Here is a 13,454-nt window from a genome sequence, read left to right as displayed (position 1 = left end):
TCTACCTTAGGCCAAAATGTCTATGCCTAAAATATTTTCCTACTTCACCTCTATTTCTCAAATGCCAACCTGTAAAAAATGTGATCTTTCCAGATTCATGATCTCTTTCTAGTCTTTGCTACACATTAGAGATATTTTTTAAGTGGTGCTATAAATACCAAGTAGGAAGTGAACCTACAATCTATCAATATTTGTATCAAAAGATAACTCTGACCAAGCTATCTGGAATTTTCCTCACAGCAATATAACTAATATATATATATATATATATGTGTATATATATATATATATATATGCATATATATATATATATATATATATATATATATATATATGTATCAGATTATGAATTTTCTTTGGCCAAGTCTAAGAATAAGCCAAAACATTACAGCAAAACTAAAAGTAACAAAATAACTCATAAAATTGCTAACATATTTATAAGTAGCACACTTCATAGGATCAACAGATTAAGATCAATGCAATCTCTGTTTCAATATCAAAAATCATGTATCATATGGAAAAGGTTTATAAGTGGGAAGGTTAGAGAATCATAGGATCTGAAATTGGTAGTGATTTTAGACACCTTATAATCCAAATTCTATCATTTTACAGATAAGAAGAGTCAGAACCACATCTGTGAACATAAATTTACCTCATCTAAATCTAATGTCCCACTTAAAACAGAGAGGTCTGTAATTTCCTAAAGTAAGTTTCTTTATCAGAGGCAGAGAAAAAACTGCAATTCCAGGAGTTTTTATTTCAGGCTTGCAAAATTAAATGCCATTGTATCAAAATGAGTCTCTCCCTTTCACCTCCTCACCATCAGGACACAAACAACCACATTTTAATGTACAAAAAGTACTTTGTAAACCTTAAAAGTACCACATGTAAAAATCAGTGATTATTTTCTTAATGTTGTCAATCTCCATTCTATCACCAATATACATAAACAAGAACCAAAAGTAACCAACAATTTAAGATAACTTCATAATAAGTTTACTCAACAGCCTTGTCCTGAAAAACTGTACCCTGTACTACAACCCAAGAGCACTTACACAGTATATATAACCAATATAGATTTTATATATATATATATATATATATATATATATATATATATATATATATATATATATATATTTCATTTTCCAATTAAAATTGACCAATAAAAATAAAACACCGAGTATTATCTGATAACATAATTCACTTATGGAAAAAGAGCAAAAAATTCAGGAATTCAATTTCATTTTTTCTCTGTTGCTATACAGACTTCAATTGCTGAGGTAAAACTTTTGTGACAAATACAAGAATTCTATTGTAAAAATCTTAGCATAGTAATTCAATATCATGTGAAATCTCAGTAAATTCAGTATAACTCCCAAAGGAAGCCCATGAACTCCTAACTCCAAGATGTTAAATCCTCAAGTTAGCTTATTACAAACAAGGCTATCCAATATCCAATACAAGGAATGGAAAAGTATGTGAATTCTCATATGATACAAATGCAAATATAGGATAGTGAGGTCAAAAGCATCAATTTCAGATTTTTCATCTTCAAATTAGATGCCATTAAAATATGATCTTACTTCCTACCCATGATGGCATCATTTATTCCTATCATTAAATGTCAACAAAAGCATTTGGACTTCTACCTTCAACACTAATAGAAAAAAAAAATAGGTATGTATATAAAAGGTGTAATTTGCTAACTTTAGACCTTGTGTTCAACTTTTCTTTAAAGATGAAGGAATTTTCTCTAACTCAAATATAGTCTGGAGTTTAAGGTGAGTATAAACACGGATATATCACAGATCAAAATGCCTAATAGTCCATGTGAAATTATAAATTCAGTAATGTGCTACTGTTATAATAATTCACTTTATAGAGGATGTTCTCCCACTACCTGAGGAAAAAAAAATAGCATAAATCTAATGGATGCTAGATTCTTAAAAATTGTTTTTACGATATACTGATATCCAGTAAAATGAAGCCTTTCAGCATTCTGCCATCTCAAGATGCTAAATTCAGAAAAAGGTCTGTAAAGGGTATCACAATGTCTATACATGTTTACTTTGCCTTTTTATATCAATGGAATGAATACTTATCTTTGGCAATAAGTAATTCAAGGTAATAGTGGGATTCATTGAGAAATAATAACTTCTACATTATTTCTCCTTCTAGAATATTTTCAAATTCCTGCAGGATAGTGCTAAAAAATTCCAAGTGAAACATTGTAGACTACATCATGTCAAAAGAAGAGCAAGCCTACTATAGAAGTCAATGAATACCATGTAATATAAAAGTGACAGAAGACATAGAATACATAAATGGAGAGAAAGCAACATGGCAACAAAGAGTGGCTTGGATATTTTCTAATACAAAAGAATCTAGGAATAATTTACACTGATATTTAAAACAATTTTACAACTGAAAGCTTATACTGTATCTCATACCCAAGCATGAAGAAAGATAAAACTAAAAAAGCAGCTAAAATTAACATCTCACTAGAATTTCTAGAAGTGTTTCCTATGATACCTTAATTATAATTACATCTAATCACCATACCTGAGCTAGTTCCTTAATACGCTTTTCGAGGGACACTGGCAAGCCTTCTGGCAAGGAAGGGGGCTGTTTGAATTCCTGGTCCAATCCCACCCCAAGAGAATCACTTTCATCATCCACATCATGAAATGGACTTCCTTCTGGAGACTCGCTGAGGAGCTGTTCTAAGTCCAGATCAGTCAGTGAGTCCATGGCAGTGGCTGCCTGAAGCAGGTCATTGTCAGAAGCAGAGCCAAAGAATGAGAGCAAGGGATCTGGCATGCTTTCCACTTCCCGTGTACTCTGAGTTTCAGCAGGTGACACTGATATTGGCTTATGTTCCTCATCCCTCTTCTTCTGGGCCTCTTTCTCCTTCTGGAATTTCTTTAACATTTCCTTAACACTTAGAGCTCCAGAATATTTCTTTTTCTTCTTTTCCTTACTGGCATTCAGTGCTGTGAAGCTAAAAGCAAAGAGGAAATAGGTTACAATGACTGCAAAAATCTCCCAAAGGGAAACGCACAGAGGCACTTCACACCTTCTCCCAGACTCAACAGTCTCCAAGTGGACCTTATAGTCAAAAAGTCCACCCTGTTATCCTCCTCCCTCCTCCTGGCATATGGAGCTCCTTCTTCCTAAGACCAAAGCTTAAAATTTAACACAGGTTAGCAAAACAATGTCACATAATGCTAATATCCGATGAGTTTTTTTTTTTTTAAACCACTGCCAGGCTGAAATAAAAGGTTGCAAAAGAAATCAAGACAAAGATTTAAGAGTAGAAAGCTGAAGCAGCAGAGAACAGCAGCAACTTGTGGAGCATCTAGGGGTGAGACTGAGTGAGGAGAAGTAAGCATGACCAGAAAAGAGACAAAGGAAAACAGGAAAGACAGAAACAGAATTGGGCCAAAGACAGAGAAGTGCCCAAAGAGAATAAGAAATATTAGCAATCATCTAGAGACAGAAATAGATGCTAACACTGATAGTGTAACAAATACAACTTTTGGATACCTGACCACACAGAGACGGGAGAATATTGAATATGCCCAGAAATGACACTGTGGGGAGGGGTAAGAGAGGATGGGAAGGTCAGTCCCTGCTGCTTCTTCTGATACTGTGTGGAAGAGGGGTAAGTCAGCTCCCAGGTGTCTAGCCCTAACATTTCAAATTTTATCCTATCAAACACAAGCTGCTGCCTCTCACCCGGCTTTGGGAAACTTGGACTTTTTCGATTTCTTCTCCTTGTCATAAGAGTCATCTTTTTTCTTCTTCTTTATCTTCTCACCACCTTCTTTCAACTTCCGCTTCTGAGAATTAAAGACAAGGCACAGTTACACAGCTCCCTAACTCAGGGAGCAAGTGCATTACACAGCACTGGCCTTGCTCCTCCCAGGACACACTCTGAAACCAGCCTCATGTCCTTCATCAACAGTGATTTTTCAGATCAGTCCCTGGGCAACAAGATTCTATACCACAAACCCGCAGCAAGTCAACACAATAATCCTGTTGACAATGACTGCTGGAAAAGCCTGGGACTGAGGCAACAGTGGGGTATTTCTTTAGCCCTTCAAGAGGAACTTCCTCAGGTTGAAATGAGCTTTCTAAAAGGACAAAATATAAGCAAAGCCCATACATTTACCAAAAAAAAAAAAAAAAAAAAAAAAAAAAAAAATACTCTTTTAAAAATATACATTTTATTGTGTATATGTAAAGATAATTTTTAAAAAATATCTTGGGGCTGTGTAGAAACAATTGGATTGACAGCCCTGGGAACTGAAGTCCTCTACATGTCCACAGAACAGATAAAGCATGGGTAGTGTAAATTTCCCTAAGCTCCACACCTTTAATGAACCTCAGCCTACCACCAAAAAAAAAAAAAAATAAAAAAATAAAAATAAAAACTACCCTGAGGAATCCATTTTCAAGGCCCAATCATTTGTGACTTTGTTGAAATGTCAGTACCAATTTTTACAGGAAAACTCCATGATATGGACACTCTGACTACCAGCTGAAGAGAAGCTCCAAAGTCCAACTCAGCTTATTTATCAGTGAACAGACAAAGAGTTGGACTGTCAATCACAGCCAACCTGGCAGGTCTGAACTAGCAACTATTTACAACCAATATCCTGAGCCATTAAAAACTCAAATGATCTTTCTAGAAACTTATTTCCTTCTGGTAAAGTCAATTCATTTTCTTAGAATTTTATAACAAAACATCTCTTAAAAGCAAATTTCTAACCTTAGGAGATTTCTTCTTCTTTTCTTTAATGAAGTCATCCTCAGATTCTGATGCTTGTCTGAATTGCAGTGTTCCCGAGTTAATATAAAATCCTCCATATTTTGTAGTCAGAGAAGCAGGAACAAGCTCATCATACTGGGGGAGGAACCCACAAAATATTACTTGAAGTTATTAGCAAATACACCTCAAGGATATGAAGATCCAAGAAAAATTAATGTCAGTCTTTCCAAAACAGCATGACAAGATATTCCCCCTAGAGGCAGTACTGCTGCTCCTCCATGAAATTGCATGTTCTTAAAACTCACAAAATCCATTCTGTTCCCATAACCCTGAATTTCTTGCTGTTTATTATTAATTATCTGGAAGATTAAAGTTCTTTTATCACTTTTGTTGAATACTCACTGCTTCAGAGTTATCGATGAAGGAATCGGATTCATCGTACCCATAACCCATGTCAATTAAATCCTGTATTCTGTCCTTCCTGCGTTTTTTTCCACCCTAAAATTAAAAAAAATCATTCATATCTACTTTTCTTCTAAATATTAGTATCACTTTATATCTTGAATACAAAAGTTGCAAAATTCCTTTCCTTGAAGATATATAATTTTTTTTAGTTCATACAGCAGTTTAAGGAATAAATCAAATAATATCTTCTAATCCTTACTAAGTCTAAGATTCTAAATGATGAAAAATTTCCTCTAGCTTAACTATAAAGAATATTTTCCACAAGAAACATGTACTTTACTAATCATGAATATGCTGGTTTAATATTTTTTTCTGTCCTGGTTTTCAATATTCATATATTATGGCATAAACTCCTAGTCATATCATCTTATATCATAAATTCTTATTTCCCCAATAAAAGTTAGTTTAGCCTAACAGGGAAGACTTACGTATTTTTCTTCAAATTTCCGGGCAAGAGCTTCCACCTTATGCCTTTCCTTTTCTTCATCATTGAAAGGGTCCAAGACATCTTTCTTCTATGGAAAAAAAAAAAAAAGGATCATTATCATCCCAAAATAAAAAACGTTGGACAAATAAACTTCATAAAATCTTCTTTATAATACTAGCCAATTAAGAAGTACTATTCCAAAAAGGAATGATAGATTACATTTTATAATGCTATTGACACTCATGTTGGTGATAAGAAGAATAATTTCAATTCAACAAAGACTGAAGGAGTACCTACTTTGTATATGGCATATACTGGAAAAGATTAACAGACTTCTAGCCAAAATGACTTCCTGAATTGAGGCAAAGGCTTTCATGTATTTATTCCAGCAAAAATCCATAAATAGTATAAGACTGAAAAATGTTCAGTAAATCTAATAGAAACTACAGTGACTTCAGCCTCTTCAGAACTACATAAAAAGCCATACAGAAGATCAGAGAAAGCAATAAGAGGTCACAACCAACAAGCTAGAGTAGAAAAACAAACTAAAAGCCTCCCACCGTGGAATCAAGAGTTAGGAAACTGAAATTTATAACAAGGCCATGTATCCTGAAACAAAGAATGGAGGGTGTTCCTAAAGAAGCCTCAGGATGGCTGCCAATCCACAGCATGAAACTTGGAAAATACAAGAAGCAGCAATGAACAGTCCTGTCAAAATTCTAAGATCCCTAGTATTGCATCTTTGAGATGCCATCGTATGCTATGAAGATTTCAAGGATTCTAGAGACTCAAACTTTGGAAGTACAGTTTGGTCCAAGTGATCCAGGTTGAAACAAAATCACTGCATTAACCAAAAGCACAGCAAGGAGAGAAGCATTCCTTGGTACAAAGCACTAATTTAAGAACTAAGGCTTAGAAGTTGAGTAAACCAAAGATACTGGCCGCTACAATTTAAAAGATCCAGAGATATAACTAAACATCCTAGAAGGAGAGAAAGAGTGCTTAAACTACAGAGGGAAAAATTAATTTTCCACAAGAACTACCCAAATACTTAGAAGAAATCACACAAGAAATAAAAGCTATGGAGGAAAGAAATGAAGTACAAAACAAATACTATATTACTTACACAAGTAATGCATTCACTGAAAATGGTAACAAAAATTAGTTGACTTCATGAAAAAGCAAAAAACATTAGAAAAATCAAGTAAGATTCTGGTATCAAAAACAACCTACCTGGAAAACAGAATAAGAAGTAATTTTTTAAAATTCCCTAAGACCCACAAAGCCTTTATGCCTCAAGAAATCACAAATAAAAACATGATCAGACACATTAAAACCAGAAAGAAAAATGAAAGCAGGAAGAATCCAGAGAAACTTCAAAAAAAAAAAAAAAAAGGACTTAAAATCATTGTCAAAAACTTCCAGGTTAAAGAAAAAAAAAAACTCCAAACACCCATAAAGGAATTCTTCAAGTACCAGGGAACTATATCTTAGAAGGCAATGTTCCAAAAAGTAAAAGGTGGGTTGGCTTACAATCTAGAATAATTTGCCAGGTAGAATCAAATATGATCCTACAAAGGAGAAAATGGCTCTTTAAGGGAATAGTGACTTTCAAGGATACTCAAGTAAAGGAGCTGAGTAAGAACATTTTAACACAAACACAAGAGTAGAAACCTAAAAAAGTAAATCTACTTGAAAGAGCATAAGGTGAAAGTGCTAATCCAACAGGAAGAGAAGAAACAAGTGTCATCTTATAACTTTTATGTCTTCAAGGATATTGCCAGAGTTCATTAGGGATAAGAATAGTTGGAGATGGATTAGTTTTATTCAAGGAATTTTAAGAAGACAAGAAAAAAAAAAATAAACAATATCAATTAGTGTAGAGAGGAAGAAAAAGGGAGTAGAACTTGCTTTTCTCATTACTGCAATTATAAGAAGAAAAGCATACAAACCATGGCAGAAAGAGTAGAAGGCATCAGATGAATCAACCAGATAAAAGAAGGGCTGAATACCATGCACACAAAAAACACACAAATAATTGTACCAGACTCACTATGGAAAAACAGGAATAGAGATGAGGGAAAGTTAGGAGAAACAACACTGGGGAAGGAATTGTCACAAACAACAAAACTTCCTAAAGCAGACTAAAAAGAAAGGAAAGAACTAGAAACTAAAGGAGTTCCCATCAAGTAGAAATGGTTGAAGAGATTGTCATACCTGAACTTATTGAAAATGTATCAGAAGAAATGACAAAAGAGAATTTCAAATAATCCTGGAAAGTAAGAAGTGATAAAAGAGCAAAATAAGTAGAACCAGAACAATGTGCTGGAAAAAAAAAAATAACTTTGAAAAACTTAACTCTAGTCAACACAACAACCAACTATCCTGTAGGAGAACTATGACAAAATGTCATATTCTTGAAACATGATAACCTCAAATTGGGTGGGTCCCCCACAACCCAAAGAAAAAAAGAGGGGAGCCAATGGAACATTTTTTTAAAAGTGCACAGAAAAGTACTGAATTTCTAAAGTTTTGAAGGAAAAAGTAATTTAGGACAGTTTTGAAAGTAATGAGTTGAATATACAAAATTACTATAATAATGTTAAGTGGAAAGGATCACCACGAACCAACAAAAATTAACATTGTGAAATTAATTTCAAACATATTTCAAGTTATATCTAAATAACAAGATTGGCCCCAAAGAGGGAAGACACTACCTCTCATCCTTTGCAGAAATGGCATCACTCCTCCACACTACCCCCCTATCTGCACAATACACAGGTATAGAAGCCTGCACATATTAGATTTTTTTTGATATATTGAACAGTTTTGCTAAATTGTGTTCTTTTTCTTATAATGATTTCCTGGATGGGGGAAAGAATGAGAAAAACCTATAGATGACATAAGATCACAAAAACCTGGTTTTTAAAAGATAGTAATGAGTTGAATTTATGATCTAGTCCTTTGAAAAAGCAAGTATTTTAAAAACAGATTCAAAATTACATATATGATTCTTGTGTTTTACTTTGCATGTGAAAATGGGTAGGGTTTTGGGGTATTAATATGGATTTTAAAAGAAAAGGACTAATGGCAAAGCACTTTCAATCACATTCCAAAAATAATATTTTAGAGCTACTCAGGAACATTATATTATTTTTTTTCAAAAGGCTATACTTTCCTAAAGAGATCATTAAAAAAGGAAAAGAACCTATATGTACAAAAATATTTACAGCAGCCTTTTTTGTAGTAGAAAAACACAGAAAACTAAGGGATGCCCGCCCATCAATTGGGGAATAGCTGAACAATGTAATAGGAAACTATTTTACAATAAGAAATGATGAACAGGCAGATTTCAGAAAACCCTAGGAAGAACTTGTATGCATTGTTGCAAAGTGAAATGAGCAGAACCAGGAAAACATTGTACACACTCTCAGCAACACTGATGATCAACTATGATTGACTCAGTTTGTCTCAGCAACACAATGACCTAAGTAAGAGCAGTACAAAGAACTCACAAATGAAAATGCTATCTATAAATAGATAAAGAATTGATGGATCTGAAATGCAGATAAAGTATATTTTTTCACTTTATTCTTTCTATTTTTTTTCCTTTTTGATCTTTCATAACTGTGACTAATAATAGAAATATATTTTACATGATAGCACATGTATAAATTATATTCAACTGCATATCATCTTCAGAAGAGAGGAGGGAGAATAATTTGGAATTCAAAAATCTTGTAAAAATGAATGCTAAAAATTTTCTCATCATATAACTAGGGGGGAAAAAACACTACTTAGGGAAAAAAATGCTACATTTGTACATCTGTTCTCAGTGCTATTAAATGTCACATCCATCCTCTGATTCGTGACATTCTCTATTCTTAGAAGCCTCTCTATTTCTAAGTAGCAGTTGTAACCTATTGTCTTCTCATGTCCAATTTCTATTTCCGTTCCAAATATATTTCATAAGTCTATCTGTGAATTGTTTATTACTTTGCCTCAGTTATCTCTTATCAAGGTATGGTATCCAGATTACATAAGAACTTAAAACACAAATATGCAAAACCAAGAACAATTAATGGACAAATGGCTTAAAAGAATATTTCTCAAAAGGATTGCAAATTATTAACAATCACATGAAAAATTTGCTCCAAATCACTAATAGAAATTGAAATAAAACTCAGATTTCACTTCACATCTAGAAAATTGGCAAAGAAAAAGACAAAAGATGAAAATAGTTAATGCCGAGTATATTGTTGAAATACAAGCATATTATGTACTGTTTGATGAACTTGTGATTTGGGGCAACCACTCTAGAAAGCAATTAAGATATTTTCAGGGAGGAGGGGAAAGATAAAAGAATACAGCTTGATCCAGAGATACTACTGATCAGCAAATATGGGAAGTCAAAGACAAAACAAAAAATTACATATACCAAAATTCTTGTAGTAGCAATAAAGAAGATTTCATTGATTATGATGTTTGAACAAATCATGACACATATATGTAATGGGATATTACTGTGTTGTGTAACAATATATGTGAAGAATTAAGATAAACATGAAAAAAATTCATATGAACTATTCATATGCAGAGTATCAAGCAATTAACGGTCAATACAAGGACAACAATATGAAAACAATTTTAAAAAATAATTTAACACTGTGAAACTATAATGACCAAGCTTAAACTTGGAGAAGGGAAAAAAAATATACTTCCCTACTTCCTTGGAGAGAGACAGTGAGTATGGAACACAAAATAGTCAAATTCACTATGCTATTTCACTGAACTTTTTTTTAATTAAAAAAGTTCTTAGTTACAGGAGATAAAGGAATACTGTACATATATATTATATATACACATATATAAATATATGGAAATGAAGGTGATGTAAAAAATGCTATCCATAATTTTTTTCTGAAAAGACAGAAAACAGCAGATCTAGGAAATATCTTAAGATTATTTTTGTAAGATTTCATATACTTGATATGTGCCCTTTTTGAACTTCCTTCCAAAAATCTTCAGTATTTAGTTTTGACTTCTGAATAACATTCTAGAATAATATACTGTAGAACTGAATTGTAATTATCTTAAAGAAAAAAGAAGAGAGTTTGAACATGAAATCTAAAACAAGAAGATTCACTAACAACTGTCAAAAGAATCTCATTTTAAAGTAAACGTTTAAGGATATTTCAATTACTACATCAGTTTTAATAAGTAAGAATTATTATTGAAACAAAAATTCCTAAAAGCTACAATTCTGGAAACCGAGAAGATTTATAACTATCAAAGGAAATAAAATCTTCCAATATACTTAGAGAGAAAACTAAGTTTTTTGCCCTCTCTTCTCTACCCCATCTAGAAAGACAGAACATAATATTCTTTGAGATAAAAAGACAACTTCTAACAATGGTTAGTTGTTAGGGTTATTACATGTAACACTTTCAGAAAAAGTATTTTAGTTATATTAATACAACTGATATTCCAGATTATTCTATGAGCTAAATACTAAGGGGGTCTTATCCCCATGTAAAGAATCAACAAGCACTGGGACTGGGAATATGAAGACAAAAAACAAATTATTCCTGAACTTAAGGAGTATACATTCTATTGAGGAACATATGGACACAGAAAAGCAAATACCAAACACAGAAATGGTAATTTGGAGTGATGGAGGTAAAGAAACAGCAGCAAGTAGAAGGAAATCAGAAAGGTCTCTTGTAGGAAGCAACACTAGGGATGCCAAGAGATATCTCTTGAGAATGAAGTACACTATATGCATGGTGGAGAAGCTGTGCAAAGGCTCTGGAATAGGAGATGGAATGTTAAGATTTTAGAAAAGCAAGTAGGTAAATTTGGCTAGAATAAGTGCCATGAAGGAAAATGTTTATGTAATAAGTTTACATATGTAATGTATGTATCAATTACATAATATGTACTAAGTTTAGGAAGACAGGTTATAAAGTGCTTTAATACAAAAGAGTTTGTATTTTATCAGACAACTGGGAATCACCAGAACTTCTAAGAAAGAGGGGTGACATGGTGACATCTATGCTTTACTAATACTGATTTTATAATTATGTGAAGGATTGGGAAGAGAAAAAACTAAAAACTTATTGGAATCCAATCAGGAGACTACTGAAGGAAGTCCAGGAAAGATGGAGGAAAACCTTAACAAGTCGTGGCTTTCAGTCAAAAGAGGAAGACAGATGTGAAATATGCTGTGGAGGAAAACTAACAAGTACCACTACTGGGCAAGGTGGGATGGGGGGGAGGTGGCAAGATGACAAGATAAGAATGAAGAAATGGCAATGCTTCCATGATAGCAAACGTGGCTGATTGAACAGAAAGTGAAACCCTTAAAATGTCCAACAGTTGGGACAGCTTAGGAGAGAGATAAGCTAAAATCAGGAGTCAACTTAATAGAGAAAATGATTCCCATGTGAGAGTAAAAACAAAGAACTCAAAAGGAGATAGAATATGTATGACTAAATTAGTCCAAGAGATCTCTCACATTTTTCCTAGAATTTGGGAGAGTAGTATTTATTCTAGTGTCCTTGAAAGACTAAGGTACATAGTGTTAGTCCTGATTCAACAAGAATGGCAACAAGCCTAGTTCTTATTTCTAATTTGATATGATTTTATACATGGGTAGAACCATTTCAATCTTATTTTTTGCCTGACAAAGTTCTGTAAAAAACTGTATTTGCACACTTTTGATTCTGAAAAGCAGAATGACATGGTAGTATGAAGTGTACCTTTTCTCCAACTTGAAGACCTTTCCCTTTTCCCCGTGTATTCTTCACTAGCTCTGGGTAGAAGAACTCTGGACAGCGCTTATGATCTGGTTCAAAGAGGGTGAGTGTGATTCGGACAGCTGCTGCAGCTGGTTCAGAGTCCTGGTGCTGCTCTGCTCCCCCAATCTCCTCTTTTCGAGGTTTCTTCAGAAATGTAGGATTCAGAGGGCCTGGGAGAGAGGTGAACTGGACCCTGTGGGGTTCAGTCATGGCTACACTCAAGTCTTGGCAGTGGCTACTGCAATGGCTTCTGTCAATTTCAAAAAAGAAAAATTAGGTCAAACCCAAATAACAGCCTACAAGCTCAAAATAAAAAATTTTCACAATTTCAAATCTTGAATTTTTATGAAAAATTATATAGATTCAAATTAAGTTACTTCAGAGAAACTAATTTCCAAAGAAGAGCTAAGTTATATACACATATCTCGTTACCACAAATAACATTACAACAAAAACTGCATAACAATACCACAAAATCCCCCCAAAATCTACTCGTTTCCAGTAACAACATTCCAGTACAGAATAGTTTGAATAATCCAAAGCAGCTGCTTGTTCTGAAGTGTACTTTTTTTTTACATTTAACTAAATTTTAACTATCCCTCGTTATAACTTTTATTTCTAAAATCAGTCTGAGGTAAAGAGATTACAGCCTGTGGAAAATAGTTATCAAACAAACATGAAACGCACCTTTGTCACAAGTGCTGTTCTGAGATATAGCACCTTGAAATGGACCCGATTTCCAGCCGGCTTTCCTCATGGTGGGGTAAGACCCATATGCCACAACTTTGTCTATCCGTAGTGTCTTGGAGCATGCCTACAAACGTGCCGCCCATCTAGCCTCAAAGCCCATTCCCAGAGGTGACGAGTCCTGTGGAGAGGTGACGAGTCCTACCGAAAGCCCCTTCAGAAGAAATGCCCTCAAGACACCTGAAACAACTAAAGGGAAACACAGGAAGAGTTCCAGTTATCCTGGGAACTCGCTATT

At 33.8% G+C, this 13,454-nt stretch overlaps 1 protein-coding gene across 8 annotated transcripts in view; it reads right to left on the bottom strand.

The window, feature by feature from the left end:
- Positions 1-13,454, bottom strand: part of UBN1 (ubinuclein 1) — a 40,204-nt gene that overhangs the window by 25,112 nt on the left and 1,638 nt on the right. For all 8 annotated transcript variants that reach the window (XR_012484526.1, XR_012484527.1, XR_012484524.1 and 5 more), the window contains exons 2-8: positions 13,157-13,405; positions 12,431-12,719; positions 5,671-5,757; positions 5,180-5,275; positions 4,778-4,912; positions 3,742-3,845; positions 2,566-3,004 (exon numbers count right to left, since the gene is read on the bottom strand). Coding sequence is in view for 4 of the 8 variants with exons in the window: in XM_074280424.1 (XP_074136525.1) it covers positions 2,566-3,004; positions 3,742-3,845; positions 4,778-4,912; positions 5,180-5,275; positions 5,671-5,757; positions 12,431-12,679 (1,110 nt within the window). In the remaining 4 variants the exon portion in view is untranslated. The remainder of the gene's footprint in view (positions 1-2,565; positions 3,005-3,741; positions 3,846-4,777; positions 4,913-5,179; positions 5,276-5,670; positions 5,758-12,430; positions 12,720-13,156; positions 13,406-13,454) is intronic.

This window comes from Sminthopsis crassicaudata, chromosome 1 (assembly GCF_048593235.1).
Source record: "Sminthopsis crassicaudata isolate SCR6 chromosome 1, ASM4859323v1, whole genome shotgun sequence".
Lineage (NCBI taxonomy): Eukaryota > Metazoa > Chordata > Mammalia > Dasyuromorphia > Dasyuridae > Sminthopsis > Sminthopsis crassicaudata.
This window is presented reverse-complemented; position numbering and strand designations above follow the sequence as displayed.